This window comes from Gopherus evgoodei, unplaced genomic scaffold, assembly GCF_007399415.2.
Source record: "Gopherus evgoodei ecotype Sinaloan lineage unplaced genomic scaffold, rGopEvg1_v1.p scaffold_43_arrow_ctg1, whole genome shotgun sequence".
Lineage (NCBI taxonomy): Eukaryota > Metazoa > Chordata > Testudines > Testudinidae > Gopherus > Gopherus evgoodei.
This window is the reverse complement of record NW_022060064.1, coordinates 467,718-495,464: the sequence shown is the minus strand read 5'-3', so window position 1 is coordinate 495,464 and position 27,747 is coordinate 467,718. Positions and strand designations below refer to the sequence as shown.

The 27,747-nt window shown below is 53.1% G+C and overlaps 1 protein-coding gene across 1 annotated transcript in view; it reads left to right on the top strand.

Annotated features, from left to right (window-relative positions):
- Positions 1–373: 373 nt before the first annotated feature.
- The window catches only part of ALOX12B (arachidonate 12-lipoxygenase, 12R type), a 31,129-nt gene continuing 3,755 nt past the window's right edge, over positions 374–27,747 (top strand). The window contains exons 1-10 of the mRNA XM_030546265.1: positions 374–553; positions 8,885–9,089; positions 13,760–13,844; positions 15,291–15,413; positions 15,735–15,838; positions 16,221–16,393; positions 16,715–16,858; positions 17,411–17,614; positions 17,964–18,050; positions 26,769–26,938. Coding sequence (XP_030402125.1) covers positions 407–553; positions 8,885–9,089; positions 13,760–13,844; positions 15,291–15,413; positions 15,735–15,838; positions 16,221–16,393; positions 16,715–16,858; positions 17,411–17,614; positions 17,964–18,050; positions 26,769–26,938 — 1,442 coding nt within the window. The 5' untranslated portion in view covers positions 374–406. The remainder of the gene's footprint in view (positions 554–8,884; positions 9,090–13,759; positions 13,845–15,290; positions 15,414–15,734; positions 15,839–16,220; positions 16,394–16,714; positions 16,859–17,410; positions 17,615–17,963; positions 18,051–26,768; positions 26,939–27,747) is intronic.

Genomic DNA, 27,747 nt, shown 5'->3' with positions numbered 1-27,747 from the left:
CGTGGCCCCAGATGGGGCTGCTCCCCCAATCAGCCCAGGCTGTTTTTTAGGAGCCCCGCTAGAGTCAGGAAAGGCTGAAACCGACCCGTACCGGCTGGAGGTTCTGGGAAGGCAACCCTTGCCGTGGTATCCTGTCCGGCAGGAGGGGAACTCAGCAGGCAGGTTGCTTGTTGGAGGTGCCAATTAGCTTAGTCAGCCTCCATTTGCCTTGCCCTTGTCCTCCCCGAGGGCTGGGCTTGGACTGAGCCATCAAAGAACCTACAGCTGCGTCACCGAGGACAAACAGCGAATATAAAAACTACAGCCTGTCCAGGAGCAGGAGATAACGACGCCGGATCTCCGGGACGGGCAGACAGCAGGCCAAGGAATCCCACCCGATACGCTCCTCCCTGCCTCACCAACTACGATGGGCGTCTACAAAGTCCGCGTCGCCACCGGGAACTTCCTGCTAGCTGGGACCTTCAGTTCCATCTCCGTCACCCTGGTGGGGACGCACGAGGAGAGCGACAAGAAGCCCCTCGACAACTGCGGGAAGGACTTCAACCCCGGGGCGGTGAGTACTAGTAGAATGGGGCCAGATCCACCCCATCAATTTTGATCATCAATCCCCAGCTTCTGGAGTCATGAGATCATGATGGGAGATGCTGCCTTTTTTGTTTAAAAAAAACATTCAGTCTCTAGCCCTCATGATTGCATAGACTAGCCTAAAACCATGAACTTGGAGCGGGCGAAAGGGTCTGGAGATACTTTGCTTTTCTTAAAGCTGCAGCTCCCGGAATCGAAGGATCATGCTAGGAAGAATCTCAGCTTTAGTTTTACAATATAAACTTTTAGCCCTTGGTACTGTGGAGAAAATCTTCTAACTTTTGCTGCTTTTGCTACGTGAAATTTTTGGACGGAAACAGGTTTTTTGATGTTTTTTTAAATGAAAAATGAAGATTCCATGTCCCTTAAAAATTTTTTTTTTTTTTTTTTTTTGCAAATTTGTGTCAGTTTTACCAAATTGTTTTGGTTAGGAGGGGCACCCTGAAAAAACACCCTCCCCCCGCAGCTCTTTTCCTTTTGTTTTCAGTTTAAAATGATTGTTCCTTGAATTTTATTTTTAAGAAAGTTGAAAAAAAAACTTCTTTCCAATGCTCCAAATCGAAACAACACTTTTCGCTTCGGACCCTTCGTCCCGCCATTATGTTCCCCCTGCCTGTCTGATTCCCCAAAGATTTCATTGTTTTGCTTTCACTCAGAAATGGCACTGGTTTTTTGTTTGTTTGTCACAATTCCCCAAACTGAGAAATCAAGTTTTTAACACAGTGGTACTAGGCAGAATGGTCCAAACGGGTGTAGTCCATTTTTTTGTCAAGGTCCAACTTTCTTGGCCAAGGTCTAGTTAAGGTCCAGCCTCCAGAGAATTTAATAATAAAATCCCCAATAATAATAGAAGTAAATAAAAGGTTTTGAGGTCTGTTCAAAAGCATCTGGCTGTCCAGATTTGGCCTATGATCAGCTTATTGACTACCCGTGGTCCAGCGGTTAGAACAGGGGTCCCCAACGTGGTGCCCGCGGGTGCCAGGGTGCCCACCAGGGCGTCTAAGTGCACCCGCATACTGGCCAGCGGACAAGCATCTGCCGAAATGCCGCTGACAAGCTGCGTCATCCAGAGGCATCACTGCCAAAATGCTGCTAATTTTTGGTGATATTTCGGTGGTAATGCCTAGTGACGTTGCCGCTTGTCAGCAGAATTTCAGCGGATGCTCGTCCGCCGCCATGGCCCTCCACGGCTCATCGTCTGGTGCCTGCCAGACGAAAAAGGTTGGGGACCACTGGGTTAGAGGCATCAGCTGGACTGTGGTTGATGAGGGTTCAGTGCCCTGTCCTGCTACAACCTTCCTGCGTGACCTTAAACACGTTACTTAGACCGTCTCTGCCTCAGTTTCCCCATAAGCACAATGGAGGTAATAGCATAGCCCTGCCTTAGAAGGTGTGGTGAGGCTAAGCAAAATTACAGAGTGTGAGGTGGTGATGAGTGGCAGATGAGTATTACAGATGGCTCAAAAAGAAAAAAACAGAAGCACACGGAAAATATGAAGCGCCTGGAGTCATGAGAGAATCTCAGCGTTTGCGGGGGCAGGGGAGCAGTGCCTAGCCTTCGTAGTGGCGGAGACTAGCTTGAAAATGTGACTACAGCTAACGAAACCAGGAATCAAATCAAACAAATGGATTGGAGAGGGAGGCAGAGAAAAGCCGCTGAAATGGTCCGAGCGCTGGGGAAAAAGTGAAAGACTGAAAGATCCTGATTTAGTTGGGAATTGGTCCTGCTTTGAGCAGGGGGTTGGACTAGATACCTCCTGAGATCCCTTCCAACCCTGATATTCTATGATTTCTTTCGCTTCTCAAACGGGAGACAGAGCGGTGACTTGATTCCAGGGTGTAAGGACGTACATGGAGAGAAAATTCCTGGGGTCTTAGCAGAGAAAGACACAACAGGCCCCAACATCTGGAAGTTAAAGCCAGCAAAACACAATTTAGAAACAAGGCGGAAGTTAACTATCTGGAAGAATTAACCACTGCACCAGACTCCCAAGGGAAGAAGCAGATGGTCGGCCTTTTGGCGGCTTCGGATCCAAACCGAAGGCTGTCACAGATTCGCAGAGGTTAAGAACAGGCCAAGCGGAGAAAATTGATGGGGGGAAACTTCTGTTCTCGTCTCGCCAAGAAATCTGACACTCTAGCAAAGAAGCAGCTCAGGTGATCCTGGGGAATCTCAAACAAGAGAGATTAGGATTTGGCCCTGGGGTGGCTGCTGCTGGGGCCCTAAGTCCAGTTCTGGGGTCCACCCCCCACCCCCAGTTCAAGAGGGATGTGGATAAATTGGAGAGCAGTCAGAGAAGAGCTGCAAGAACGATGAAGGGCCTGGAAAACCTGCCCTAGCGAGACAGATGCCAGGAGCTTGGCCCGTGTAGCTTCACAAAGAGAAGGACGAGGGGTGATTTGGTCCCACGCTGTAAGTTGCAGAAATGTGACCACAGAGGGGCCTTCCCTCTAGCGGAGACAGGTCTAAGAAAAGCCAGTGTCAGGAAGCTAAAACTGGGTAAATAAGACACCAATTTCTTAACAGGAAGTGTAATTAACCAGTGGAAATTACAGCAAACCAGGCAAGTGCAAAATTACCAGTGACGGAGTATCCCCCGCTGCCCTCGACCGGGCGTTAATTCTGCACCGTTCTCTCAAGAGGTACAGGCCCTAGCGTAACGGGCTGCCAGTCCATGACCAGGACCGCTGCTGCCTCAATGTAATAACCATAATAATGGCAAAAAAAAAAACCCGTGACAGTCAACGAAAGTGGCAAAACTTCATCGGGTGAAAGGACTTTATGTTCTCCCCATCCAGGATTCAGGGCTACTGAGTGGAGGTGGCTTTGCAAGAGGATTAAATATTTCTATGAACAACCGTAACGGCATTGGGTTTTCCACTTGCCACAATAAACAGGGGCGGGGATTGTTCACCCTCAGATCCCTGCTCTCCCTCCAGTCCCTGAGCGACTGGGGATGAGACACAAATGGCATTTACGGGCAGGTTATCACAACTTGCTCCTTGATGAGGTTTCTTGCTTTCAAGCAGCTGGGACTGGACATTGTGGGAGACAGGACACTGGGTTAAATAGGCCCATGGGGCTGACCCAGGGCAGCAAGAAGCAGGCAGGATGCCGGGGTAGATGGGCCCATGGTCTGATCTGGCTCAGCAAGGAGCAGGCAGGGTGCCGGGGTAGATGGGCCCATGGTCTGATCTGGGAAGCAAGAAGCAAGTAGGATGCCGAGGTAGATGGGCCCATGGTCTGATCTGGGAAGCAAGAAGCAGGTAGGATGCCGAGGTAGATGGGCCCATGGTCTGATCCCGGAGCTCAAGGAGGAGGCAGGATGCCAGGGTAGATGGGCCCATGGTATGATCTAGGAGTCCAAGGAGGAGGCAGGATGCCAGGGTAGATGGGCCCCTGGTATGATCCGGGAAGCAAGGAGCAGGCAGGATACCCGGGTAGATGGGCACCTGGTATGATCTGGGAGCTCAAGGAGGAGGCAGCAGGCCCGGGTAGATGGGCCCATGGATCTGATCCACGGCAGGCGTTCCAATATTTCTTTGTGGATTCATAGGCTGACTTCCAAAAAAGCATCCCGTCTCCAGCAGAATAAGAGACACCACCCACCTGGTCTTTATATTTATTACAACAGGACCACAGTGTGCCAAGCACTGCTCGGACCCCCCCTGCCCAAGATCAGGGCCCTGTTGTACCAGGCACTGCCCAGACCGCTCTGACGAAGATCAGTGCTCCGCCATGCCGGACGCTGCCCAGACTCCCCCACACCAGCACAGAGTGTGAATCGCTCCCTGAACTGACAAACTCACCGAGCAAATAAACAAGAAAAATTAAGGTGGGGAGGAAAATGGAGTATTAAATGCAGGTTACACGCCTGGTGTGATGCACATAGAAATTACAGAGCCTGCTTCAAAGACAGGGAACCTGAGTCACTGCAAGAAGAATGAAATTTGCCTACTGACACAGTGAGTTTGTTGGACAGAACCCAGGAGTCCTGGCTCCAGCTCCCTCTCTTGGTCCCTTTGGACCCCACTCCCCTCCCAGGGCTGGGAACAGAACCCAGGAGTTCTGGTTCCTGGCCACCTGTATTCCTCCTCAGCTCAGCCTTGTTCTCCTGAAGACAGCCCCAAAGTTGCCCGTTTCCCACGGAGGTGTTTGGTGCATTGATCACATCCTGCGATTGCTCCCGGAGGGAGATTCCCTCCATGGCTGGAGGCTGGAATGGGCAGCTCAGCACCATAGTGGGCCTGGATGGAATGATCCACCCAAATGGGGGGGGCGGGGAGGAAACCCTAGTACTGTCCCGGAGATCATTAATTCCCCCACAACAAAGGGGAGTGGGAACAACTCCCCCAGTGGGGACCCTTGGAAAAGCAGCCTGTTTAAAAACATGGGAGTCAACTGAGCTATGCTGATTTACTCCAGCTGGGATCTGGCCCCATTGACTCCAATGGAGAGACGCCCATTGACATCGGCTGGGATCTGGCCCCATTGACTCCAATGGAGAGACGCCCATTGACATCGGCTGGGATCCGGCCCCATTGACTCCAACGGAGAGATGCCCATTGACACCGGCTGGGATCCGACCCCATTGACTCCAACGGAGAGATGCCCATTGACACCGGCTGGGATCCGGCCCCATTGACTCCAATGGAGAGACGCCCATTGACATCGGCTGGGATCTGGCCCCATTGACTCCAATGGAGAGACGCCCATTGACATTGGCTGGGATCTGGCCTTCACCTTCTCTGGCCTCAGTCAAACACAGATCCAGCTGTGCCTTCTCTCCCGCCCCTGTGCTGAACTGGATTGTATGGTAGCTGAAGACCCAGGGGCATGGAGGCTGAGCTGACTGAAGAACAGGTTCGGCTGCCTGATTCTCCCCTGGGGGAACCGGATCAGGAGACTTTCCCTTCCCGGCCTGCCCATGACAGAGCACTGCTGATGGACGCTGATACCAGTCAGCTCTGTGTTCTTGGGGAACCAGGGCGCAATATCCAGCCTGTCTGACTCATGAAGGACACCCCTGCCCCTGCCCAGCCTCTGCTTGAATGAAAACCGATCAGAGGAAAGACTTACACAGAACAGTGAAGAGCGGTGGGAGACACACCTAGACCCCTCCTGACAAGGGTGACCGGATTAAGGCAACTCCCCCAGACTCATTTGCATCGAAGATGGGACAAGGAGGCATCTCCATTAGCCTACAGAATGGAGAACAGAGATTCCAAGGCAAGAACCGCACTGAACTCTGGGTCCAGAAAAGCAGGGACGCAATGCATCATGGGGGAGCTCTGCTCCAGATGTTAATAGACCTACGCCTGCCCACACCCAGCTCAGCAGTTATCAGACCAATTCTAGTAATGAATCCTTGATTGATATCCAAACGACTGAAGCAACCTAATTGCATTGTGAGCTCCCTGGCAGGAACGCGGTCCATAGCCAAGAGTGATCAGCTCCTATTGTCTAGCCTAAAGAAAACCCTTGAGTTTACCCATAAACAAATCTCATGTTCTCCCTTGAACCATTGTTGTTTCCCTACCAAAAAGCCTACCCACACTCCAGTAAGTGTTCGGATGCCTGGATCCAAACTCTGCAACAGTTCCACCGGGATTTCATCTTCTCCTGACTGATCGTGCTGGGGGCTTTGCCTGTCTCCAGCACTCAGGACCCTGAGCTACCACCATCATAGACTTACAGACTTTAAGGTCAGAAGGGACCATTTATGATCATCTAGTCTGACCCCCTGCTCAATGCAGGCCACAGAATCTCACCCATCCACTTCTATAACAAACCCCTAACCTGTGTCTGAGTTATTGAAGTCATCAAATTGTGGTTTGAAGACCTCACGCTGCAGAGAATCCTCCAGCAAGTGACCCGTGTCCCACGCTGCAGAGGAAGGCGAAAAACCATCACCAGGGAACCCCGACCAGTCCAAGCTTCATGGAGTGGGTAAGATCCCAACTCTCTCTCTCTCTTTTCTTTTCTACCCCAGGTATAACTTGTTTGATCAGGTAGAGTTTTACTTTTGCAAACCTTTAATAACACAACAGTGATGTTGGTTTAGGTTCTTCTTGCGTGGCTATCACTATTATTCAATAAATCACTTTTGTGGCTTACTCTGCAGCAATGCTCCTCTTACCTAAGCTAAAGATCCCTGTAGCGCTCCAAATACTCCGGGGTTTGCTCAGCGGGTGGGTTACTACCAGTACAACTGTGACGTGAAAGTGGGGATAGGGACGTGTTGAACCAGGGCGGCAGCTTGGAAGGGCTGCTTGACCCAGTCTGCTGAGTCCAGGGACATATATGGGGTCAGCTTGAGAGTGTTGATTGACCCGGTCCTCTCTGTTTTGTGTGTGTGTGTGTTCATCTGGTTCTGGGGAGGAACCCAGCCCTGGGGAACCTAGGGCCTGCAAGGTAGCTCCATTGGGAGGGGACATGCAAAAGGGAGAAGTAGAAATCCTTATGAAAACACACGTGATACAAGCAGCACATTGATAGAATTACAGAACCTTCCCCACACACACACACATAATGAGCACACCCCAAAGTGACCAGCAAATCTGGTAACAACGCCGGCCGGTCTCGAACCCAGGACCTCTGGTGCTAAAACCACCAGCTTCCCGTCAGGGAGGAAACTCCCACCCTTCCCCAGTCTGATTCAGAACAACGAGGCCAAGCCGTTCCGATCTGGGACGGGGGCACCACTTCAGCACGCCGATCTCAAACCACTGCCTTTCCACACCGCGCCGATCTGCCGCTGCGCTAGGACCGAAACACGCCCTTTCGACCCTCGCGTGTCGACGCCTCTCGTTTCCCCTTCTCCAGTGTGGCCGAAGGTTAACCAGAAGTTGCCCGTTGCGTCCAGAAAATCGTTTGAATACCGAACGCAAGTCCGAGCGAAATCAATCCAGAGGATCCTGTTGTCTTTTTACCTTCTAGACACGGGTAGCCACCTTGTCGGCCCCACGTACAAGGCCGGCCTGTGTAGTTTGCCGAGCTGGGGTAGCTGTGTCTGGCCCAGGGTAGGAGGGCAGGTGATCTTTTATCTTTTATCGGTCCAACTTTAGCTGGCGACAGAGAGGCACCTTCATACTGACTCTGCTTTGGGTCTGTCTCGCTGACGTCAGCCCCAGGGCTGAATTAACCGTTCAGGGGCCCTGGTGCCCAGACTGTGGCCCCACACCCTGACTGTGCCCCAAGGCCCCACCCCACCGCTCTGCCCCCCACTCCAGGGAGGGGAGGAAGGGTGGAGAGGAGTGAGCAGTGGGTCGCAGGGGAGGGGCAGAAAGGAGCGGGTGTGGGAGAGGGGTGGAGAGCAATGGGGGGGCCGAGAGAAGTGATTGGTGGGGAGGGGGCACAGAGGTGCGAGCAGCAGATGGTGGGGGACAGATGGAGAGTGTGGAGGAGGGGCAGAGAGGAGGGACTGGGAGGGAGGGGGCGGAGGGGTGCAAAAATCAGGTGGGGGGGTGGAAAGAAGAGAGAGTGGGGGAGAGGCAGAGAGGAGAGAGCAGGGGGCAGGGACTTGGGGGGAGGCCGGGGGGCTCAGGGCCACAGTCCAGTGGCTGGGGCCCCTTCTGAGTGTGGGCTGTGACAGACAAGGCTCGCTGGGGGGGGGTAGAAACAGTGGAGTCTCCTCCTGGGCCTTCGGCCTCCTCCCAAGCCGTGTCTGAGGAGGCCAGGAGCAAGGGCTGTCGCCGTGCCGGCACCGCGCCCTGGCCAGCCAGAGCCCCGAGCTCCATCGGCGTCGGTGCAACGCCCGATCGAATGGGGGGGGCCCCAATCTCCGTTGGTGTCCGTGGTTCTGCCGGCACAATGAAGCAACCTGGATTTGCTCACGCCCAGCGGAGGATCTCCTCCCCCAGGCGTCAGGGCCAAACCTCAGCAGCTGGGGCCGCGGCTGCAAAAATTAGCAGGCCGCAGGACACTGGCCTTTGCTTTAACCGAGTCCGAGCTTAGACGCACGCGGCTGCTCTGACCCGTTTCTGGCAGCTTCTAAAGTACGGTGGGCACCCCCCAAAGGCTTTAAAGGGATTGTGACCTTCTCCTATACACTGCTCGGCTATGCTGAGCCACCTCAAACCGGAAAACTTGGCCTCTACCTCCGGGCTAACGAAAGGCAGGTGCTGAGCAGAAGAGTAGTTGCAACAGTGATTTAGCCGAGCTGTGTTTCCTTGGAGACTTCCACACAACGGAGGTCAGCAAGTTTTTTATTTGGGGAGAGGGAGACAGAGGCTGACGGTTAACCCCTGAGTCACACCCTCACGCTCTGGTTGTCGTCCCCGCCCCGCCCCGCTGCAGGTGGAGGAGTTCCAGCTGTGCTGCCGGCGCTGGCTGGGGGACATCGTCCTGGTGCGGCTCCACAAGGAGCCCTACTCCTTCTACCCCACCGACAACTGGTACTGCAGCTTCGTGGAGGTCATCTCCCCCCACGGCCAGACCTACCGCTTCCCCTGCTACCAGTGGATCGAGGGCTACCGCACCCTGGAGCTGCGGGAGGGCAAAGGTAGGGGGCTGCGGGCTGGGGGAAGGCACATGGGGGCCGACCTGGTGTCGCTTGGGGTCATAGATAGCTGTCCCCGTATACACCCCTCTATCTGTCCATCCCCATACACCCCCTATCCATCCATCCCTGTACACACCCCACTGTCTATCCATCTCCATCCATCCCCTATCCATCCATCCCCCTCTATCATTCCATCCCCATGCATCCCTCTGTCTCTCCATCCCTATCTATCTATCCACCCCTCTATCTATCTATCTATCCCCATCCACCCCTCTATCTATCTATCTATCCCCATCCACCCCCTTTATCTATCTATCTATCTATCTATCCCCATCCACCCCCTTTATCTATCTATCCCCATCTATCCCCATCCACCCCTCTATCTATCTATCCCCATCCACCCCTTCTATCTATCTATCCCCATCCACCCCTCTATCTATCTATCTATCCCCATCCACCCCCTCTATCTATCTATCCCCATCCACCCCCTCTATCTATCTATCCCCATCTATCCCCATCCACCCCCTCTATCTATCTATCCCCATCCACCCCCTCTATCTATCTATCTATCCCCATCCACCCCCTCTATCTATCTATCTATCCCCATCCACCCCCTCTATCTATCTATCTATCCCATCCACCCCCTCTATCTATATATCTATCCCCATCCACCCCTCTATCTATCTCTCCCCATCCACCCCCTCTATCCATCTATCTATCCCCATCCACCCATCATCCATCCATCCATCTATCTATCCCCATCCACCCCCTCTATCTATCTATCCCCAGCCACCCCCCTCTATCTATCTATCTATCCCCATCCACCCCCTATCTATCTATCTATCCCCATCCACCCTCTATCTATCCCCATCCACCCCCTCTATCTATCTATCCCATCCACCCCCTCTATCTATCTATCCTCATCCACCCCCTCTATCTATCTATCTATCCCCACCCCCTCTATCTATCTATCCCCATCTATCCCATCCACCCCCTCTATCTATCTATCCCCATCCACCCCTTCTATCTATCTATCTATCCCCATCCACCCCCCTATCTATCTATCTATCCCCATCCCCCCCTCTATCTATCTATCCCATCCACCCCATCTATCTATCTATCCCATCCACCCCCTCTATCTATCTATCTATCCCCATCCACCCATCATCCATCCATCCATCTATCTATCCCCATCCACCCATCATCCATCCATCTATCTATCCCATCCACCCCATCTATCTATCTATCCCCATCCACCCCCTCTATCTATCTATCTATCCCCATCCACCCCCTCTATCTATCCCCATCCACCCCCTCTATCTATCCCCATCCACCCCCTCTATCTATCCCCATCCACCCCTTCTATCTATCTATCTATCCCCATCCACCCCCCTCTATCTATCTATCTATCCCCATCCACCCCCTCTATCTATCTATCTATCTATCCCCATCCACCCCCTCTATCTATCTATCCCCATCTATCCCCATCCACCCCCTCTATCTATCTATCTATCCCCATCCACCCCCTCTATCTATCTATCCCCATCCACCCCCTCTATCTATCTATCTATCCCCATCCACCCCCTCTATCTATCTATCTATCCCCATCCACCCCCTCTATCTATCCCCATCCACCCCCTCTATCTATCTATCCCCATCCACCCCCTCTATCTATCTATCTATCCCCATCAACCTCCTCTATCTATCTATCTATCTATCCCCATCCACCCCCTCTATCTATCTATCTATCTATCTATCCCCATCCACCCCCTCTATCTATCCCCATCCACCCCCTCTATCTATCCCCATCCACCCCTTCTATCTATCTATCTATCCCCATCCACCCCCTCTATCTATCTATCTATCCCCATCCACCCCCTCTATCTATCTATCCCCATCCACCCCCTCTATCTATCTATCTATCCCCATCCACCCCCTCTATCTATCTATCCCCATCCACCCCCTCTATCTATCTATCTATCCCCATCCACCCCCTCTATCTATCTATCTATCCCCATCACCCCCTCTATCTATCTATCTATCCCCATCCACCCCCTCTATCTATCTATCTATCCCCATCCACCCCCTCTATCTATCTATCCCCATCCACCCCCTCTATCTATCTATCTATCTATCTATCCCCATCCACCCCCTCTATCTATCTATCCCCATCCACCCCTCTATCTATCTATCCCCATCCACCCCTCTATCTATCTATCTATCCCCATCCACCCCCTCTATCTATCTATCTATCCCCATCCACCCCTCTATCTATCTATCTATCCCCATCCACCCCCTATATCTATCCCCACCCACCCACTCTATCTATGTATCCCCATCCACCCCCTCTATCTATCTATCCCATCCACCCTCATACTATATCTATCCTCATCCACCCCTCTATCTATCTATCTATCTATCCCCATCCCCCTCTATCTATCTATCTATCCCCATCCCCCCCTCTATCTATCTATCATCCATCCCCTCTATCTATCTATCTATCCCCATCCACCCTCTATCTATCTATCTATCCCCATCCACCCCCTCTATATATCTATCTATCCACCCCACCCCTCTATCTATATATCTATCCCCATCCACCCCTATCTATCCCAGTGCACCCCCTCTATCTATCCCATCCACCCCTCTATCTATCCCCATCCCCCTCTCTATCCCCATCCACCCCTTTATCTATCTATCTATCCCCATCCACCCCTCTATCAATCTATCTATCCCCATCCACCCCCTCTATCTATCTATCTATCCCCATCCACCCCCTCTATCTATCTATCTATCCCCATCCACCACCTCTATCTATGTATCCCCATCCACCCCCTCTATCTATCTATCCCCATCCACCCCCTCTATCTATCTATCCACCCCTCTATCTATCTATCTATCTATCCCCATCCACCCCCTCTATCTATCTATCCCCATCTATCCCCATCCACCTACCATCCATCCATCCATCCATCTATCCCCATCCACCCATCATCCATCCATCCATCTATCTATCTATCCCATCCACCCCATCTATCTATCTATCCCCATCCACCCCCTCTATCTATCTATCTATCCCCATCCACCCCCTCTATCTATCTATCCCCATCCACACCCCTCTATCTATCTATCTATCCCCATCCACCCCCTCTATCTATCTATCTATCCACATCCACCCCCTCTATCTATCTATCTATCCCCATCCACCCCCTCTATCTATCTATCTATCCCCATCCACCACCTCTATCTATGTATCCCCATCCACCCACTCTATCTATCTATCCCCATCCACCCCCCTCTATCTATCTATCTCATCCACCCCCCTCTATCTATCTATCTATCCCCATCCATCCACCCCCTCTATCCATCTATCCCCATCTATCCCCATCCATCCATCCATCTATCTATCCCCATCCACCCCATCTATCTATCTATCCTCATCCACCCCCTCTATCTATCTATCTATCCCCATCCACCCATCATCCATCCATCTATCTATCCCATCCACCCCCTCTATCTATCTATCCATCTATCCCCATCCACCCCTCTATCTATCTATCTACCCCATCCACCCCCTCTATCTATCTATCTATCCCCATCCACCCCCTCTATCTATCTATCTATCCCCATCCACCCCTCTATCTATCTATCTATCCCCATCCACCCCCTCTATCTATCCCCATCCACCGATCATCCATCCATCCATCTATCCCATCCACCCCATCTATCTATCTATCCTCATCCACCCCCTCTATCCATCTATCTATCCCCATCCACCCCCTCTATCTATCTATCTATACCCATCCACCCCATCTATGTATCCCCATCCACCCCCTCTATCTATCTATCCCCATCCACCCCCTCTATCTATCTATCCTCATCCACCCCCTCTATCTATCTATCTATCTATCCCCATCCACCCCCTCTATCTATCTATCTATCTATCCCCATCCACCCCCTCTATCTATCTATCCCCATCTATCCCCATCCACCCCCCTCTATCTATCTATCTATCCCCATCCACCCCCTCTATCTATCTATCACCATCCACCCCTCTATCTATCCATCCCCATCCACCCCCTCTATCTATCTATCTATCCCCATCCACCCCCTATCTATCTATCCCCATCCCCCCCCTCTATCTATCTATCTATCCCCATCAACCTCCTCTATCTATCTATCTATCTATCCCCATCCACCCCCTCTATCTATCTATCTATCTATCTATCCCCATCCACCCCCTCTATCTATCTATCCCCATCTATCCCCATCCACCCCCTCTATCTATCTATCCCCATCCACCCCTTCTATCTATCTATCTATCTATCTATCTATCTATCTATTCCCATCCACCCCCTCTATCTATCTATCTATCTATCCCCATCCACCCCCTCTATCTATCTATCTATCTATCTATCTATCTATCTATCTATCTATCTATCTATCCCCATCCACCCCCTCTATCTATCTATCTATCTATCTATCTATCTATCTATCCCCATCCACCCCCTCTATCTATCTATCTATCTATCCCCATCCACCCCCTCTATCTATCTATCTATCTATCCCCATCCACCCCCTCTATCTATCTATCTATCTATCCCCATACATACCCCTGTATCTCTCTCTCTCTCTCTCTCTCTCTTTCACGCCTTCTCTCTCTCCCCCAGGCCAGACGGTTTGCGATGATGCCGATTCCCCGTTGCTGCTGGCGCAGCGGCAGGCTGAGCTGAAGCACCGACGCGAGTCCTATGGGTGAGTGAGATGCCGGTGTGGGTTGGCATCCTCCTCTGGGCTGCATGGGGTTCTGACGATGCCGCCCATGGGAGCCAGCTGAGGTCACTCCATCCGGGGCAGACAAACCCCAAAAGCTGGTGGATATTCCATGACTTAGATTTACCAAACCAGCCCAAAACAGCCTCTGTTTTACCTCACAGGTTACTCAGAAGTCCAAACAACACAGTTCCCTTAAAGGGCCCAGCCTCAGGCCTCCGCCCAGACACGCATGTCAGATATGTTGATGATTGCTGAAAATCTTATCTCATCGTAGAAAACAAAAGGTTCTTCCAATCCCAAAGGCTCAGCCATACACCCAGGGCCAATTATAACTTAGATCTTACCCAAAATACACACTATGGCCGAGTCTTGTTAACTAAACTAAAATTTATTTAAAAAGACAAGAGACAGAGTGTTGGTTGAAAGCTCAATATACAGACAGACTTGAATTCAATTCTTGAGGTTCAGATACATAGCAGAGGTGAGCTTGTAGTAGCCAAAAATCCTTTTAGAAACAGTCCAGAGGTTATAGTCCAATGTCCATATTCAGGGTGACTCCAGTCAGTGACTGGGGATCTCAATCCTTGTGGCTTAAGGTTTCCCCTTCTGGAAACCCAAAGCAGATCTGAGATGAAGAAGGATCGTGTTCCAGGTTTTTATACGTTTCCAGCAGCGTTTTGGCGTGAGAAAACAATAGCTCAACTTTCCTTCTCCTAAACATTATGGCAATTAGCACAGGATAATGTATCCATGAAACAGTTCAGATACAGATTACCACAACCTTCAAAGAGACACAGAGACAATAACACTATTTCACTCAAGTGTCTTCCTAAACATTAATACTCCTTTTTGGGGTCTTTGAATCAAAGCCACCGCAATAGACAATACACCACAAGACCTGAGCACACAGATCCCCTTCTATCTCCATCAATGCCGGCTGCATTTCAAAGCTCTCTTCATTTGCGTATCTTCCTAACCGGTTGGCCATGGGTCAGGTCAGTCTGTGAGGTAATTAACTCTTTCTGGCCCTGTCATCTTTCAGTGAAATCGTAGAATCATAGAAGATCAGGGTTGGAAGGGACCTCAGCAGGTATCTAGTACGACCCCCTGCTCAACTAAATCCCCAACTGGACCAATCCCCAACTAAATCATCCCAGCCAGGGCTTTGTCAAGCTGGGCCTTAAAAACCTCTAAGGAAGGAGATTCCACCACCTCCCTAGGGAACCCATTCCAGTGCTTCACCACCCTCCTAGTGAAATAGCGTTTCCTAATATCCAACCTCATACATTCATAATGTCTCAGGGGTCCCGGGGATGGAGCGGGTGGTAGGAACCGCAGGACAGGTCATCCCGGGACTGCGGCTGAGGGATTGGCAGGGCAGCGGCAGGCCAGGGCTAACGTCGCCTGCTGTCTCTCCATGCCCAGATGGAAGGAATACGCCCCTGGACTGCCCCGGTGCCTGGCGGTGGAAAACGTCATTGAGCTGGACTGTAACACCATGTACTCCTTCACCAAGACCACCAACTTCCTGCTGCGTGGGGGAAATGCGTGAGTGCTGCTGCCCCACGGCCAGACCCGTTCCCAGCGCCTGCCCCTAGAAACTAACCCTAACCCTGTACACAACCCTGTACACTAACCCTAACCCTGTACACAACCCTGTACACTAACCCTAACCCTGTACACTAACCCTAACCCTGTACACAACCCTGTACACTAATCCTAACCCTGTACAGTAACCCTAACCCTGTACACAACACTGTACACTAATCCTGCCCCTGCCCTGTGCCCCCTCCATCTCCGCCCCATTCGAAGGGACAGGCCCGAACCCCCCCTGCCTGCTCCCACACGCTCGCTCTGGCACCCCCCCAGGCAGGTGGAGCTGCGGCTGAAGGGTTTCCTGAGTTGCACCAACTCCTGGGCGAAGCTGGACGACATCAACAAGGTTTTCTGCTTCAACAAGACCCCGATCACAGGTAGGTGACCCTCCCCCACCCCCACCCCGAGCCTTGCTCGCCTGGGCCCACCAGAGCCCCCCCCCCCCCACAGAGCAGGGTGATTGGGATGGGTGTGATGCAAGCTGCTGGAGACCCCAGCGCTGCTTGTGCCAGGCCCTGCCCAGAGCCTCCCAACCACGATCAGGGACCCCCCAGGCTTCTGCCAGGTGCTGCCCAGACTCCCTCCGAGATCAGGCCCCCTCATGCTGGACCATTAGCCCCATTCTCCAGTGTGGGGAGGCCGTGGCCCCGAGAGACTCCGAAAGCTGCCCCAGGCACCCAGGGTAGGACTCGAACTCGGCTCCCCTGAGTCCCGGCCCGACACGTTAACCCCGTGGCTGCCCTGCCCGTGTCCCCCCAGAGTACGTGCGGGCACACTGGCGAGAGGACACGTTCTTCGGGTACCAGTTCGTGAACGGGGTCCACCCAATGATGATCCGGCGCTGCAAAGAACTCCCCTGCAACTTCCCTGTCACGCCGGCCATGGTGGCCTCCTCCCTGGGGGAGAGCAGCAGCCTGCAGGCCGAGCTGGAGGTAAGTGGGGTGCCAGGGACAGGGGTGTCTGACCTCCCAGCTCACTCCCCAGTGTTGCTCCAGGCACGAGCAGCCACGGATCAGAGGTGTCCAGCAGGCCCAATTCCAGAGTTAGTGGCTGCGCTCGCACTGGCCACTCAGCTCCAGAGGCTAGACCCAGGGCACTGCTGTGGGGAAGCTCACAGCGTTGGGAAAGGGCACTGCTGTGGGGAAGCTCACAGCACTGACATCCCAGCTTTTCCCCATGCCCTGGGGTCCCCACTCTGCACCCCCCGATGCACTGGCCCCCGCACTCTTCTCTGCTCCCCCTGTGCCTTGCAGAAAGGGAACATCTTCCTCGCTGACTATAAAATCTTGGAGGGCATCCCGGCCAACACGATCAACGGCTACCAGCAGTACATCGCCGCGCCCCTCTGCCTGCTGCACCTGCAGCCCTCCGGGGAGCTCGTCCCCATAGCAATTCAGGTAACAGCCCCCACACGCTGCCTGGCGGGCCCCCGCATGCAGCCCCCATCCCTACACAGTCCCAGGGCTGAGCATTGCCATCTAAGGGACTGGTCTAGGAAGAGAACCCAGGAGTCCTGGCTCCCAGCCCCCCCGTTCTAACCCACCAGCCCCCACTCCCCTCCCAGAGCCGAGGAGAAAACCCAGGAGTCCTGGCTCCCCCTGCTCTAACCCACCAGTCCCCACTCCCCTTCCAGAGCCGGAGGAAGAACCCAGGAGTCCTGGCTCCCAGCCCCCCCCTGCTCTAATCACCAGCCCCCACTCCCCTCCCAGAGCAGGGAGAGAACCCAAGAGTCCTGGCTCCCTAATTGCCCCACACCCTTCTGTGTGTACCTCCGTGTGTGTGTACACACCCCAGCTGTGTGTCTCCTCTTCCTAACACTGGATTTGCTGCTCCGTCATGTCCCCTCACCCTGGGCGGCTGGGTCCTAGCCCCTGGGGGAGCAGCAGGATTCACAACCCCGGTCTGGGTCAACCTGCACCCCCATCCCTCCTGTGTCTCTCCACGCGCAGCTCAGCCAGTGCCCAGGCCCCGACAGCCCCATCTTCCTGCCCAGCGACTCCGAGTGGGACTGGATCCTGGCCAAGACCTGGGTGCGCTACGCCGAGTTCCTGGTGCATGAGTCCAACAGCCACCTGCTGCTCACCCACCTGATCGATGAGGCCTTCACCCTGGCCACCCTGCGCCAGCTGCCCATGTGCCACCCGCTCTTCAAGGTAGGAAAGGGGCTGGGGGCCAGCTGTGCCCAAATGTGTGGGAGAGAAGAGCCCAGCAGGGGAAGCGTGCCAGAAACGCCCCACTGCCGGCATCCAACAGTGCCCAGCCACACATGTGGGTGCCCAGTGGAGTGCGTGTGCCCGGCGTGCCAGGCTGGGCGTGCCCCACACTGGCTGCACTCTACCCATCATGGTCCAGCACCTCCTGAATGACAAGGGAGAAAGAGCTTCCGCTGGCTTTTTGGAGGGGCCAGGGGTCCTGGCCCCTCCCCAGATACGTGCAGGGGTGGGGATGGGGGGTGGCTGCCTGCTTGTCCTCACCCACCCCTGTGTCTCTTCCCCTCCCTAGCTGCTGCTACCCCACACCCGCTACACGCTGCACGTCAACGTCCTGGCCAGGACCCTGCTACTCAGACGCGGAGGGCACATCGAAAGGGTGAGAGGACCCCACGGTCAGCAGCACTGGACCCAGCTTCCCTCCTAGAGCTGGGGAAAGAACCCAGGAGTCCTGTGCTATAACCCACCAGCCCTCACTCCCCTCCCAGGGCTGGGGAGAGAACCCAGGAGTCCTGGCCCCCAGCTCCTCCTGCTCTAACCAGTAAGCCCCACTCCAGTCCCAGAGCCGGGGAGAGAACCCAGGAGTCCTGGCTCCCAAGCCCCCCTGTTCTAACCCACTAGACCCCATGCCCCTCCCAGAGCCCCGTACTTGGGTGTAAAATGCACCTGTCGCCCAAGGTACCGGCTGCCCCTGGAACGGGCAGAATTAGAACTCAAAGCGACTGCGACAGCTCAGAAAATTGGGCTGAAATCGACAAGCTGAAATTCAGTGAAGAGAATTGCAACGTGCACCACTGTGGCAGGAAAACATCAATGCCCATCTGCACAATGGGACATAACTAGCTGCCGGAGAGGAGAGTGGGGGGTCGTACTGCTCCAAAGGATCTGGGAGTTATATTGGGGTCTGTGATACAGCATGACCAAAGGGCAGCAGGACAGGGTTAGAAGGGAGCCTTATTCCCTGTAGAGGGAAGAAAGTTTGCTATAGATTAACTAGAGCACCTGAAGTCAATTAGAGCACCTGCAGTTAGTCACCTGATAAAAACCCCTGCTTCAATCAGACAGTGTGGGAGTCGGAGTAGAGAGCATTGGTGCTGGAGCACAGAACAGTTTGGAGGAGTCGGAGCAGAGAGGATTGGTGTTGGAGCACAGAACAGTTTGGAGGAGTCGGAGCGAGGATTGGTGTCGAAGCAGAGAGGATTGGTGTCGGAGCAGAGAGGATTGGTGTTGGAGGAGAGAACAGTTTGGAGGAGTCGGAGCAGAGAGGATTGGTGTCGGAGCAGAGAGGATTGGTGTCGGAGCGGAGAACAGTTTGGAGGAGTTGGAGCAGAGAGAATTGGTGTCGGAGCAGAGAGGATTGGTGTCGGACCAGAGAACAGTTTGGAGGAGTTGGAGCAGAGAGGATTGGTGTCGGAGCAGAGAGGATTGGTGTCTGAGCAGAGAACAGTTTGGAGGAGTCGGAGCAGAGAGGATTGGTGTCAGAGCAGAGAGGATTGGTGTCGGAGCAGAGAGGATTGGTGTCAGAGCAGAGAACAGTTTGGAGGAGTCGGAGCAGAGAGGACTGGTGTCTGAGCAGAGAACAGTTTGGAGGAGTCGGAGCGGAGAGGATTGGTGTCTGAGCAGAGAACAGTTTGGAGGTGTCGGAGCAGAGAAGATTGGTGTCGGAGCAGAGAGGATTGGTGTCTGAGCAGAGAACAGTTTGGAGGAGTTGGAGCAGAGAGGATTGGTGTCGGAGCAGAGAGGATTGGTGTCTGAGCAGAGAACAGTTTGGAGGAGTCGGAGCAGAGAGGATTGGTGTCGGAGCAGAGAGGATTGGTGTCGGAGCAGAGAACAGTTTGGAGGTGTCGGAGCAGAGAAGATTGGTGTCTGAGCAGAGAACAGTTTGGAGGTGTCGGAGCAGAGAAGATTGGTGTCTGAGCAGAGAACAGTTTGGAGGAGTTGGAGCAGAGAGGATTGGTGTCTGAGCAGAGAGGATTGGTGTCTGAGCAGAGAACAGTTTGGAGGAGTCGGAGCAGAGAGGATTGGTGTTGGAGCAGAGAGGATTGGCGTTGGAGCAGAAAACAGTTTGGAGGAGTTGGAGCAGAGAGGATTGGTGTCTGAGCAGAGAACAGTTTGGAGGAGTTGGAGCAGAGAGGATTGGTGTCGGAGCGGAGAACAGTTTGGAGGAGTTGGAGCAGAGAGGATTGGTGTCGGAGCAGAGAGGATTGGTGTTGGAGCAGAGAACAGTTTGGAGGAGTTGGAGCAGAGAGGATTGGTGTTGGAGCAGAGAACAGTTTGGAGGAGTTGGAGCAGAGAGGATTGGTGTCGGAGTGGAGAGGATTGGTGTTGGAGCAGAGAACAGTTTGGAGGAGTCAGAGCAGAGAGGATTGGCGTTGGAGCAGAGAACAGTTTGAAGGAGTCGGAGTAGAGAGGATTGGTGTCGGAGCAGAGAACAGTTTGGAGGAGTCGGAGCAGAGAGGATTGGTGTCGGAGCAGAGAACAGTTTGGAGGAGTCGGAGCAGAGAGGATTGGTGTCGGAGTGGAGAGGATTGGTGTTGGAGCAGAGAACAGTTTGAAGGAGTTGGAGTAGAGAGGATTGGTGTTGGAGCGGAGAACAGTTTGGAGGAGTCGGAGCAGAGAGGATTGGTGTTGGAGCAGAGAGGATTGGTGTCAGAGCAGAGAACAGTTTGGAGGAGTCGGAGCAGAGAGGATTGGTGTTGGAGCGGAGAACAGTTTGGAGGCGTCAGACCAGAGAGGATTGGTGTTGAAGCGGAGAACAGTTTGAAGGAGTCAGAGCAGAGAGGATTGGTGTCGGAGCGGAGAACAGTTTGGAGGAGTTGGAGCAGAGAGGATTGGTGTCGGAGCGCAGAACAGTTTGGAGGAGTCGGAGCAGAGAGGATTGGTGCTGGAGCGGAGAACAGTTCGGAGGAGTTGGAGCAGAGAGGATTGGTGTCGGAGCGGAGAACAGTTTGGAGGAGTCGGAGCAGAGAGGATTGGTTCTGGAGCGGAGAACAGTTCGGAGGAGTTGGAGCAGAGAGGATTGGTGTTGGAGCAGAGAGGACTGGTGTCAGAGCAGAGAACAGTTTGGAGGAGTCGGAGCAGAGAGGATTGGTGTTGGAGCAGAGAACAGTTTGGAGGTGTCGGAGCAGAGAGGATTGGTGTCGGAGCGGAGAACAGTTTGGAGGAGTTGGAGCAGAGAGGATTGGTGTTGGAGCAGAGAACAGTTTGGAGGAGTCGGAGCAGAGAGGATTGGTGTTGGAGCAGAGAACAGTTTGGAGGTGTCGGAGCAGAGAGGATTGGTGTCGGAGCGGAGAACAGTTTGGAGGAGTTGGAGCAGAGAGGATTGGTGTTGGAGCAGAGAACAGTTTGGAGGAGTCGGAGCAGAGAGGATTGGTGTCGGAGCAGAGAGGATTGATGTCGGAGCAGAGAACAGTTTGGAGGAGTCGGAGCAGAGAGGATTGGTGTTGGAGCAGAGAACAGTTCGGAGGAGTCGGAGCAGAGAGAGGATTGGTGTTGGAGCAGAGAACAGTTTGGAGGAGTCGGAGCGGAGAGGATTGGTGTTGGAGCAGAGAACAGTTTGGAGGTGTCGGAGCAGAGAGGACTGGTGTCGGAGCGGAGAACAGTTTGGAGGAGTCGGAGCAGAGAGGATTGGTGTTGGAGCAGAGAGGATTGGTGTCAGAGCAGAGAACAGTTTGGAGGAGTCGGAGCAGAGAGGATTGGTGTTGGAGCAGAGAACAGTTTGGAGGTGTCGGAGCAGAGAGGATTGGTGTCGGAGCAGAGAGGATTGGTGTTGGAGCAGAGAACAGTTTGGAGGAGTCGGAGCAGAGAGGATTGGTGTCGGAGCAGAGAGGATTGGTGTCGGAGCAGAGAACAGTTTGGAGGAGTCGGAGCAGAGAGGATTGGTGTTGGAGCAGAGAACAGTTCGGAGGAGTCGGAGCAGAGAGGATTGGTGTTGGAGCAGAGAACAGTTTGGAGGAGTCGGAGCGGAGAGGATTGGTGTTGGAGCAGAGAACAGTTTGGAGGTGTCGGAGCAGAGAGGACTGGTGTCGGAGCGGAGAACAGTTTGGAGGAGTCGGAGCAGAGAGGATTGGTGTTGGAGCAGAGAACAGTTTGGAGGTGTTGGAGCAGAGAGGATTGGTGTCGGAGCAGAGAACAGTTTGGAGGAGTCGGAGCAGAGAGGATTGGTGTCGGAGCAGAGAGGATTGGTGTTGGAGCAGAGAACAGTTTGGAGGAGTTGGAGCAGAGAGGATTGGTGTCGGAGCAGAGAACAGTTTGAAGGAGTCGGAGCAGAGAGGATTGGTGTCGGAGCGGAGAACAGTTTGGAGGAGTCGGAGCGGAGAGGATTGGTGTCAGAGCAGAGAACAGTTTGGAGGAGTTGGAGCAGAGAGGATTGGTGTTGGAGCAGAGAACAGTTTGAAGGAGTTGGAGCAGAGAGGATTGGTGTCGGAGCAGAGAGGATTGGAGTTGGAGCAGAGAACAGTTTGGAGGAGTTGGAGCAGAGAGGATTGGTGTCGGAGCAGAGAGGATTGGTGTCTGAGCAGAGAACAGTTTGGAGGAGTCGGAGCAGAGAGGATTGGTGTTGGAGCAGAGAGGATTGGTGTCGGAGCAGAGAACAGTTTGGAGGTGTCAGAGCAGAGAAGATTGGTGTCTGAGCAGAGAACAGTTTGGAGGTGTCGGAGCAGAGAAGATTGGTGTCTGAGCAGAGAACAGTTTGGAGGAGTTGGAGCAGAGAGGATTGGTGTCGGAGCAGAGAGGATTGGTGTCTGAGCAGAGAACAGTTTGGAGGAGTCGGAGCAGAGAGGATTGGTGTTGGAGCAGAGAACAGTTTGGAGGAGTTGGAGCAGAGAGGATTGGTGTTGGAGCAGAGAACAGTTTGGAGGAGTCGGAGCAGAGAGGATTGGTATCGGAGCAGAGAGGATTGGTGTTGGAGCAGAGAGGATTGGTGTCTGAGCAGGGAACAGTTCGGAGGAGTTGGAGCAGAGAGGATTGGTGTTGGAGCAGAGAACAGTTTGGAGGAGTCGGAGCAGAGAGGATTGGTGTCGGAGCAGAGAACAGTTTGGAGGAGTCGGAGCAGAGAGGATTGGTGTCGGAGCAGAGAACAGTTTGGAGGAGTTGGAGCAGAGACGATTGGTGTCGGAGTGGAGAGGATTGGTGTTGGAGCAGAGAACAGTTTGAAGGAGTTGGAGTAGAGAGGATTGGTGTTGGAGCGGAGAACAGTTTGGAGGAGTCGGAGCAGAGAGGATTGGTGTCGGAGCAGAGAGGATTGGTGTTGGAGCAGAGAACAGTTTGGAGGAGTCAGAGCAGAGAGGATTGGTGTTGGAGCAGAGAACAGTTTGGAGGAGTTGGAGCAGAGAGGATTGGTGTCGGAGTGGAGAGGATTGGTGTTGGAGCAGAGAACAGTTTGAAGGAGTTGGAGTAGAGAGGATTGGTGTTGGAGTGGAGAACAGTTTGGAGGAGTCGGAGCAGAGAGGATTGGTGTCGGAGCAGAGAACAGTTTGGAGGAGTCGGAGCAGAGAGGATTGGTGTTGGAGCAGAGAGGATTGGTGTCGGAGCAGAGAACAGTTTGGAGGAGTCGGAGCAGAGAGGATTGGTGTTGGAGCGGAGAACAGTTTGGAGGCGTCAGACCAGAGAGGATTGGTGTTGAAGCGGAGAACAGTTTGAAGGAGTCAGAGCAGAGAGGATTGGTGTCGGAGTTGAGAACAGTTTGGAGGAGTTGGAGCAGAGAGGATTGGTTTCGGAGCAGAGAACAGTTCGGAGGAGTTGGAGCAGAGAGGATTGGTGTTGGAGCAGAGAGGATTGGTGTCAGAGCAGAGAACAGTTTGGAGGAGTTGGAGCAGAGAGGATTGGTGTTGGAGCAGAGAACAGTTTGGAGGAGTCGGAGCAGAGAGGATTGGTGTCGGAGCAGAGAACAGTTTGGAGGAGTCGGAGCAGAGAGGATTGGTGTTGGAGCAGAGAGGATTGGTGTTGGAGCAGAGAGGATTGGTGTCAGAGCAGAGAACAGTTTGGAGGAGTCGGAGCAGAGAGGATTGGTGTTGGAGCAGAGAGGATTGGTGTTGGAGCAGAGAGGATTGGTGTCAGAGCAGAGAACAGTTTGGAGGAGTCGGAGCAGAGAGGATTGGTGTTGGAGCGGAGAACAGTTTGGAGGCCTCAGACCAGAGAGGATTGGTGTTGAAGCGGAGAACAGTTTGAAGGAGTCAGAGCAGAGAGCATTGGTGTCGGAGCGGATAACAGTTTGGAGGAGTTGGAGCAGAGAGGATTGGTGTCGGAGCAGAGAACAGTTCGGAGGAGTTGGAGCAGAGAGGATTGGTGTTGGAGCAGAGAGGATTGGTGTCAGAGCAGAGAACAGTTTGGAGGAGTTGGAGCAGAGAGGATTGGTGTTGGAGCGGAGAACAGTTTGGAGGAGTCGGAGCAGAGAGGATTGGTGTCGGAGCAGAGAACAGTTTGGAGGAGTCGGAGCAGAGAGGATTGGTGTTGGAGCAGAGAACAGTTTGGAGGTGTCGGAGCAGAGAGGACTGGTGTCGGAGCGGAGAACAGTTTGGAGGTGTTGGAGCAGAGAGGATTGGTGTCGGAGCGGAGAACAGTTTGGAGGAGTCGGAGCAGAGAGGATTGGTGCTGGAGCAGAGAACAGTTCGGAGGAGTTGGAGCAGAGAGGATTGGTGTTGGAGCGGAGAACAGTTTGAAGGAGTCAGAGCAGAGAGGATTGGTGTCGGAGCGGAGAGGATTGGTGTTGGAGCAGAGAACAGTTTGGAGGAGTCGGAGCGGAGAGGATTGGTGTTGGAGCAGAGAGGATTGGTGTCGGAGCAGAGAACAGTTTGGAGGAGTCGGAGCAGAGAGGATTGGTGTTGGAGCAGAGAACAGTTCGGAGGAGTCGGAGCAGAGAGGATGGGTGTTGGAGCAGAGAACAGTTTGAAGGAGTCGGAGCAGAGTGGATTGGTGTTGGAGCAGAGAACAGTTCGGAGGAGTTGGAGCAGAGAGGATTGGCGTTGGAGCAGAGAACAGTTCGGAGGAGTTGGAGCAGAGAGGATTGGTGTCAGAGCAGAGAACAGTTTGGAGGAGTCGGAGCAGAGAGGATTGGTGTCGGAGCGGAGAACAGTTTGGAGGAGTTGGAGCAGAGAGGATTGGTGTTGGAGCAGAGAGGATTGGTGTCGGAGCAGAGAGGATTGGTGCTGGAGCAGAGAACAGTTTGAAGGAGTTGGAGCAGAGAGGATTGGTGTTGGAGCAGAGAACAGTTTGGAGGAGTTGGAGCAGAGAGGATTGGTGTCGGAGCAGAGAACAGTTTGAAGGAGTTGGAGTAGAGAGGATTGGTGTTGGAGCGGAGAACAGTTTGGAGGAGTTGGAGCAGAGAGGATTGGTGTTGGAGCAGAGAACAGTTTGAAGGAGTTGGAGCAGAGAGGATTGGTGTTGGAGCAGAGAACAGTTTGGAGGAGTTGGAGCAGAGAGGATTGGTGTCGGAGCAGAGAACAGTTTGAAGGAGTCGGAGCAGAGAGGATTGGTGTCGGAGCAGAGAACAGTTTGGAAGAGTCGGAGCAGAGAGGATTGGTGTTGGAGCACAGAACAGTTTGAAGGGAAGCAGAGGAAAGTTTGGAGAAGTGCTGCAGTGGGCTACGAAGTCCAAGACCCTAGGTAAAGGGCACCTGGCTTGTGCAGAGGGAGGGCAGGAAGCCCCCACAAGTTGGAGGGCAGGAGAGGGGAATAGCCCAGGGGAAGGAACCATCAGTTCAAATGGTTTACCACCATCCTCAGGGCCCCAGGTCCCTCCCTCTCCACTCCCTTCCTCTAGGACACTAGTGGGGCAGTTAATATTCCAATTCAGGGGCAAGAAATGGCTCCCTGAACCCCCGCTCCCAAAAAGAGAAAGCGCGAGACCCATCATAATAGTGCCAGCCATTTGCCACAGGTCCCAAGTGGAATATGAGTCAACAATGCTCCGCAGCTGGGAAAATGACTAATATCATTCTAGGCTGAATTAACAGGAGTGTCGTGTGTAAAACGTGGGAGGTCATTGTCTGGCCCTGGTGAGACCTCAGCTGGAGAACTGGGGGGGCGTCACATTTTAGGCAAGATGTGGCCAAATTGGAGAGAGTCTGAGAAAGAACAATAAACATGATCAAAGGTTTCGAAACCCTGATCTATGAGGCCAGGTTAAAAAAACACTGGGCACATTTAGTCCTGAGAGAAGTTTGAGAGAGGGGACCTGATAGTCTTCAAATACGTTGAGGACAGTGATCAATTGTTCTCTGGTCCTGCCGAAGGCAGGACAAGAAGTAATGAGGAACTGGGGTTATTTAGTCTGCAGAAGAGAAGAGTGAGGGGGGATTTGATAGCTGCTCTCAGCTACCTGAAGGGGGATGCAAAGAGGATAGATCTAGACTGTTCTCAGTGCTACCAGATGACAGAACAAGAAGCAATGGTCTCAAGTCACAGTGGGGCAGGTCTAGGTTGGATATTAGGAAACACTATTTCACTAGGAGGGTGGTGAAGCACTGGAATGGGTTCCCGAGGGAGGTGGTGGAATCTCCATCCTTGGAGGTTTTTAAGGCCCAGCTTGACAAAGCCCTGGCTGGGGTGATTTAGTTGCGGTTGGTCCTGCTTTGAGCAGGGGGTTGGACTAGATGCCTCCTGAGGTCTCTTCCAACCCTGATCTTCTATGATTCTAATGGGCTAAATGAAGTAATGGGCTTAATCTGCAACAAGGGAGATTTATGTTAAATATTAGGAAAAGCTTTCTCTCTCTAAAGATAGTGAACTCTGGAGCAGGCATGCAAGGGAGGATGTGCAATCTCCGTCCCTGGAGGTTCTTAGAACTGGTTGGACAAACACCATTCCCACATGGTCTAGGTTGACTTGGTCCTGCCTTGGCGCGGTGGGAGTGGACTCGGTGATCTTTCAGGGTCCCTTCGCCCTACAATTCTACGTTTCTGTGAAAACACGGGTGTTAGGAGTGATTGATCATTTTGGGGTACAACGCAAAGCGAAACATGGGGGAGGCATATTTGTCATGGGGTGTATTGTCTGTCGTCATGTTGTGCTGAAATAGATCATGGCGGTATTTCATTCTAACCTGTCCCCTGGCCCGGTAGCTCAGAGGTTGAAGGCTCTGTCTCTGGTCCCTTCCCAGGGCATGGGCTCGGGGATCGAGGGGACCAAGGTGCTGATGGCCAAGGGCATGTCCTGCCTGACATACGCCTCCCTCTGCTTACCTGATGACATCCAAGAGCGTGGGGTTGACTGCATCCCCAACTACTACTACAGGGATGATGGGCTGAAGATCTGGTCGGCCATTGAGAGGTAAGGAGCAGGAGCCGGGGTAGAGGGTGGCAAGGAAGCAAGTGGCATGTGGAAAATTCCCACTGGCCCGAGTTGCTTGGAAACACGACATTCCTGCCACGTAAAGAATTCTGAGTTTAAAAAACCTGGAATTTCCTAAAGGGCAATTTTTGAAAGACACCTGCCCCCACACACCCAGCTACATTGCACGAATTCTCCTTGAGCCGCTCAGGAATCACACAGAGAAGAGCACCAGCCAATTCTCCCCAGCCTTGCACACCAGGACGACACCATCTCGCCCTGGTCAGAAGCCTGGCCAGTTTCAGTTTTTTACCCAGTCCTCCCCTCCCTCACTGTGGAGAGGACATGCACCAGTCTTTGTACCTGAGCTGAGATTTCCTGAGCACTTCAACCAAACCAAAATGTTTTAGGTAAAATATCAAACAGGTTTATTGACCGCAGAAAGATAGATTTTTTTTTTAGTGAATATACATGGTAGGCATAAGAGGTTAGAGACAGTTACCAAAGAAAACAAAAGGTCAGCGCACAGTCTAAATCTAATTGCACTAGACAGCATTTATATCAAGCAATTTTCTCATCCCCCTGGATGTTACAGTTCTTCATACACAGGCTTCTCCCTGGAGCCTGGGACCAGTCTCCTCAGTTAAAGTTTTCGTCTTCCCAGCGTAGGTGAGGGAGGAGAGAGGCCAAGGGATGATACCACTGTCCCTTATTTTATACCCTCAGTCCATGTGTCTAGAAGACACTTGCCCAGACACGTCCTGGTGGGCTTTGCTGAGTCACTGGGTTGAGCAATCCCCTTGGTGGGT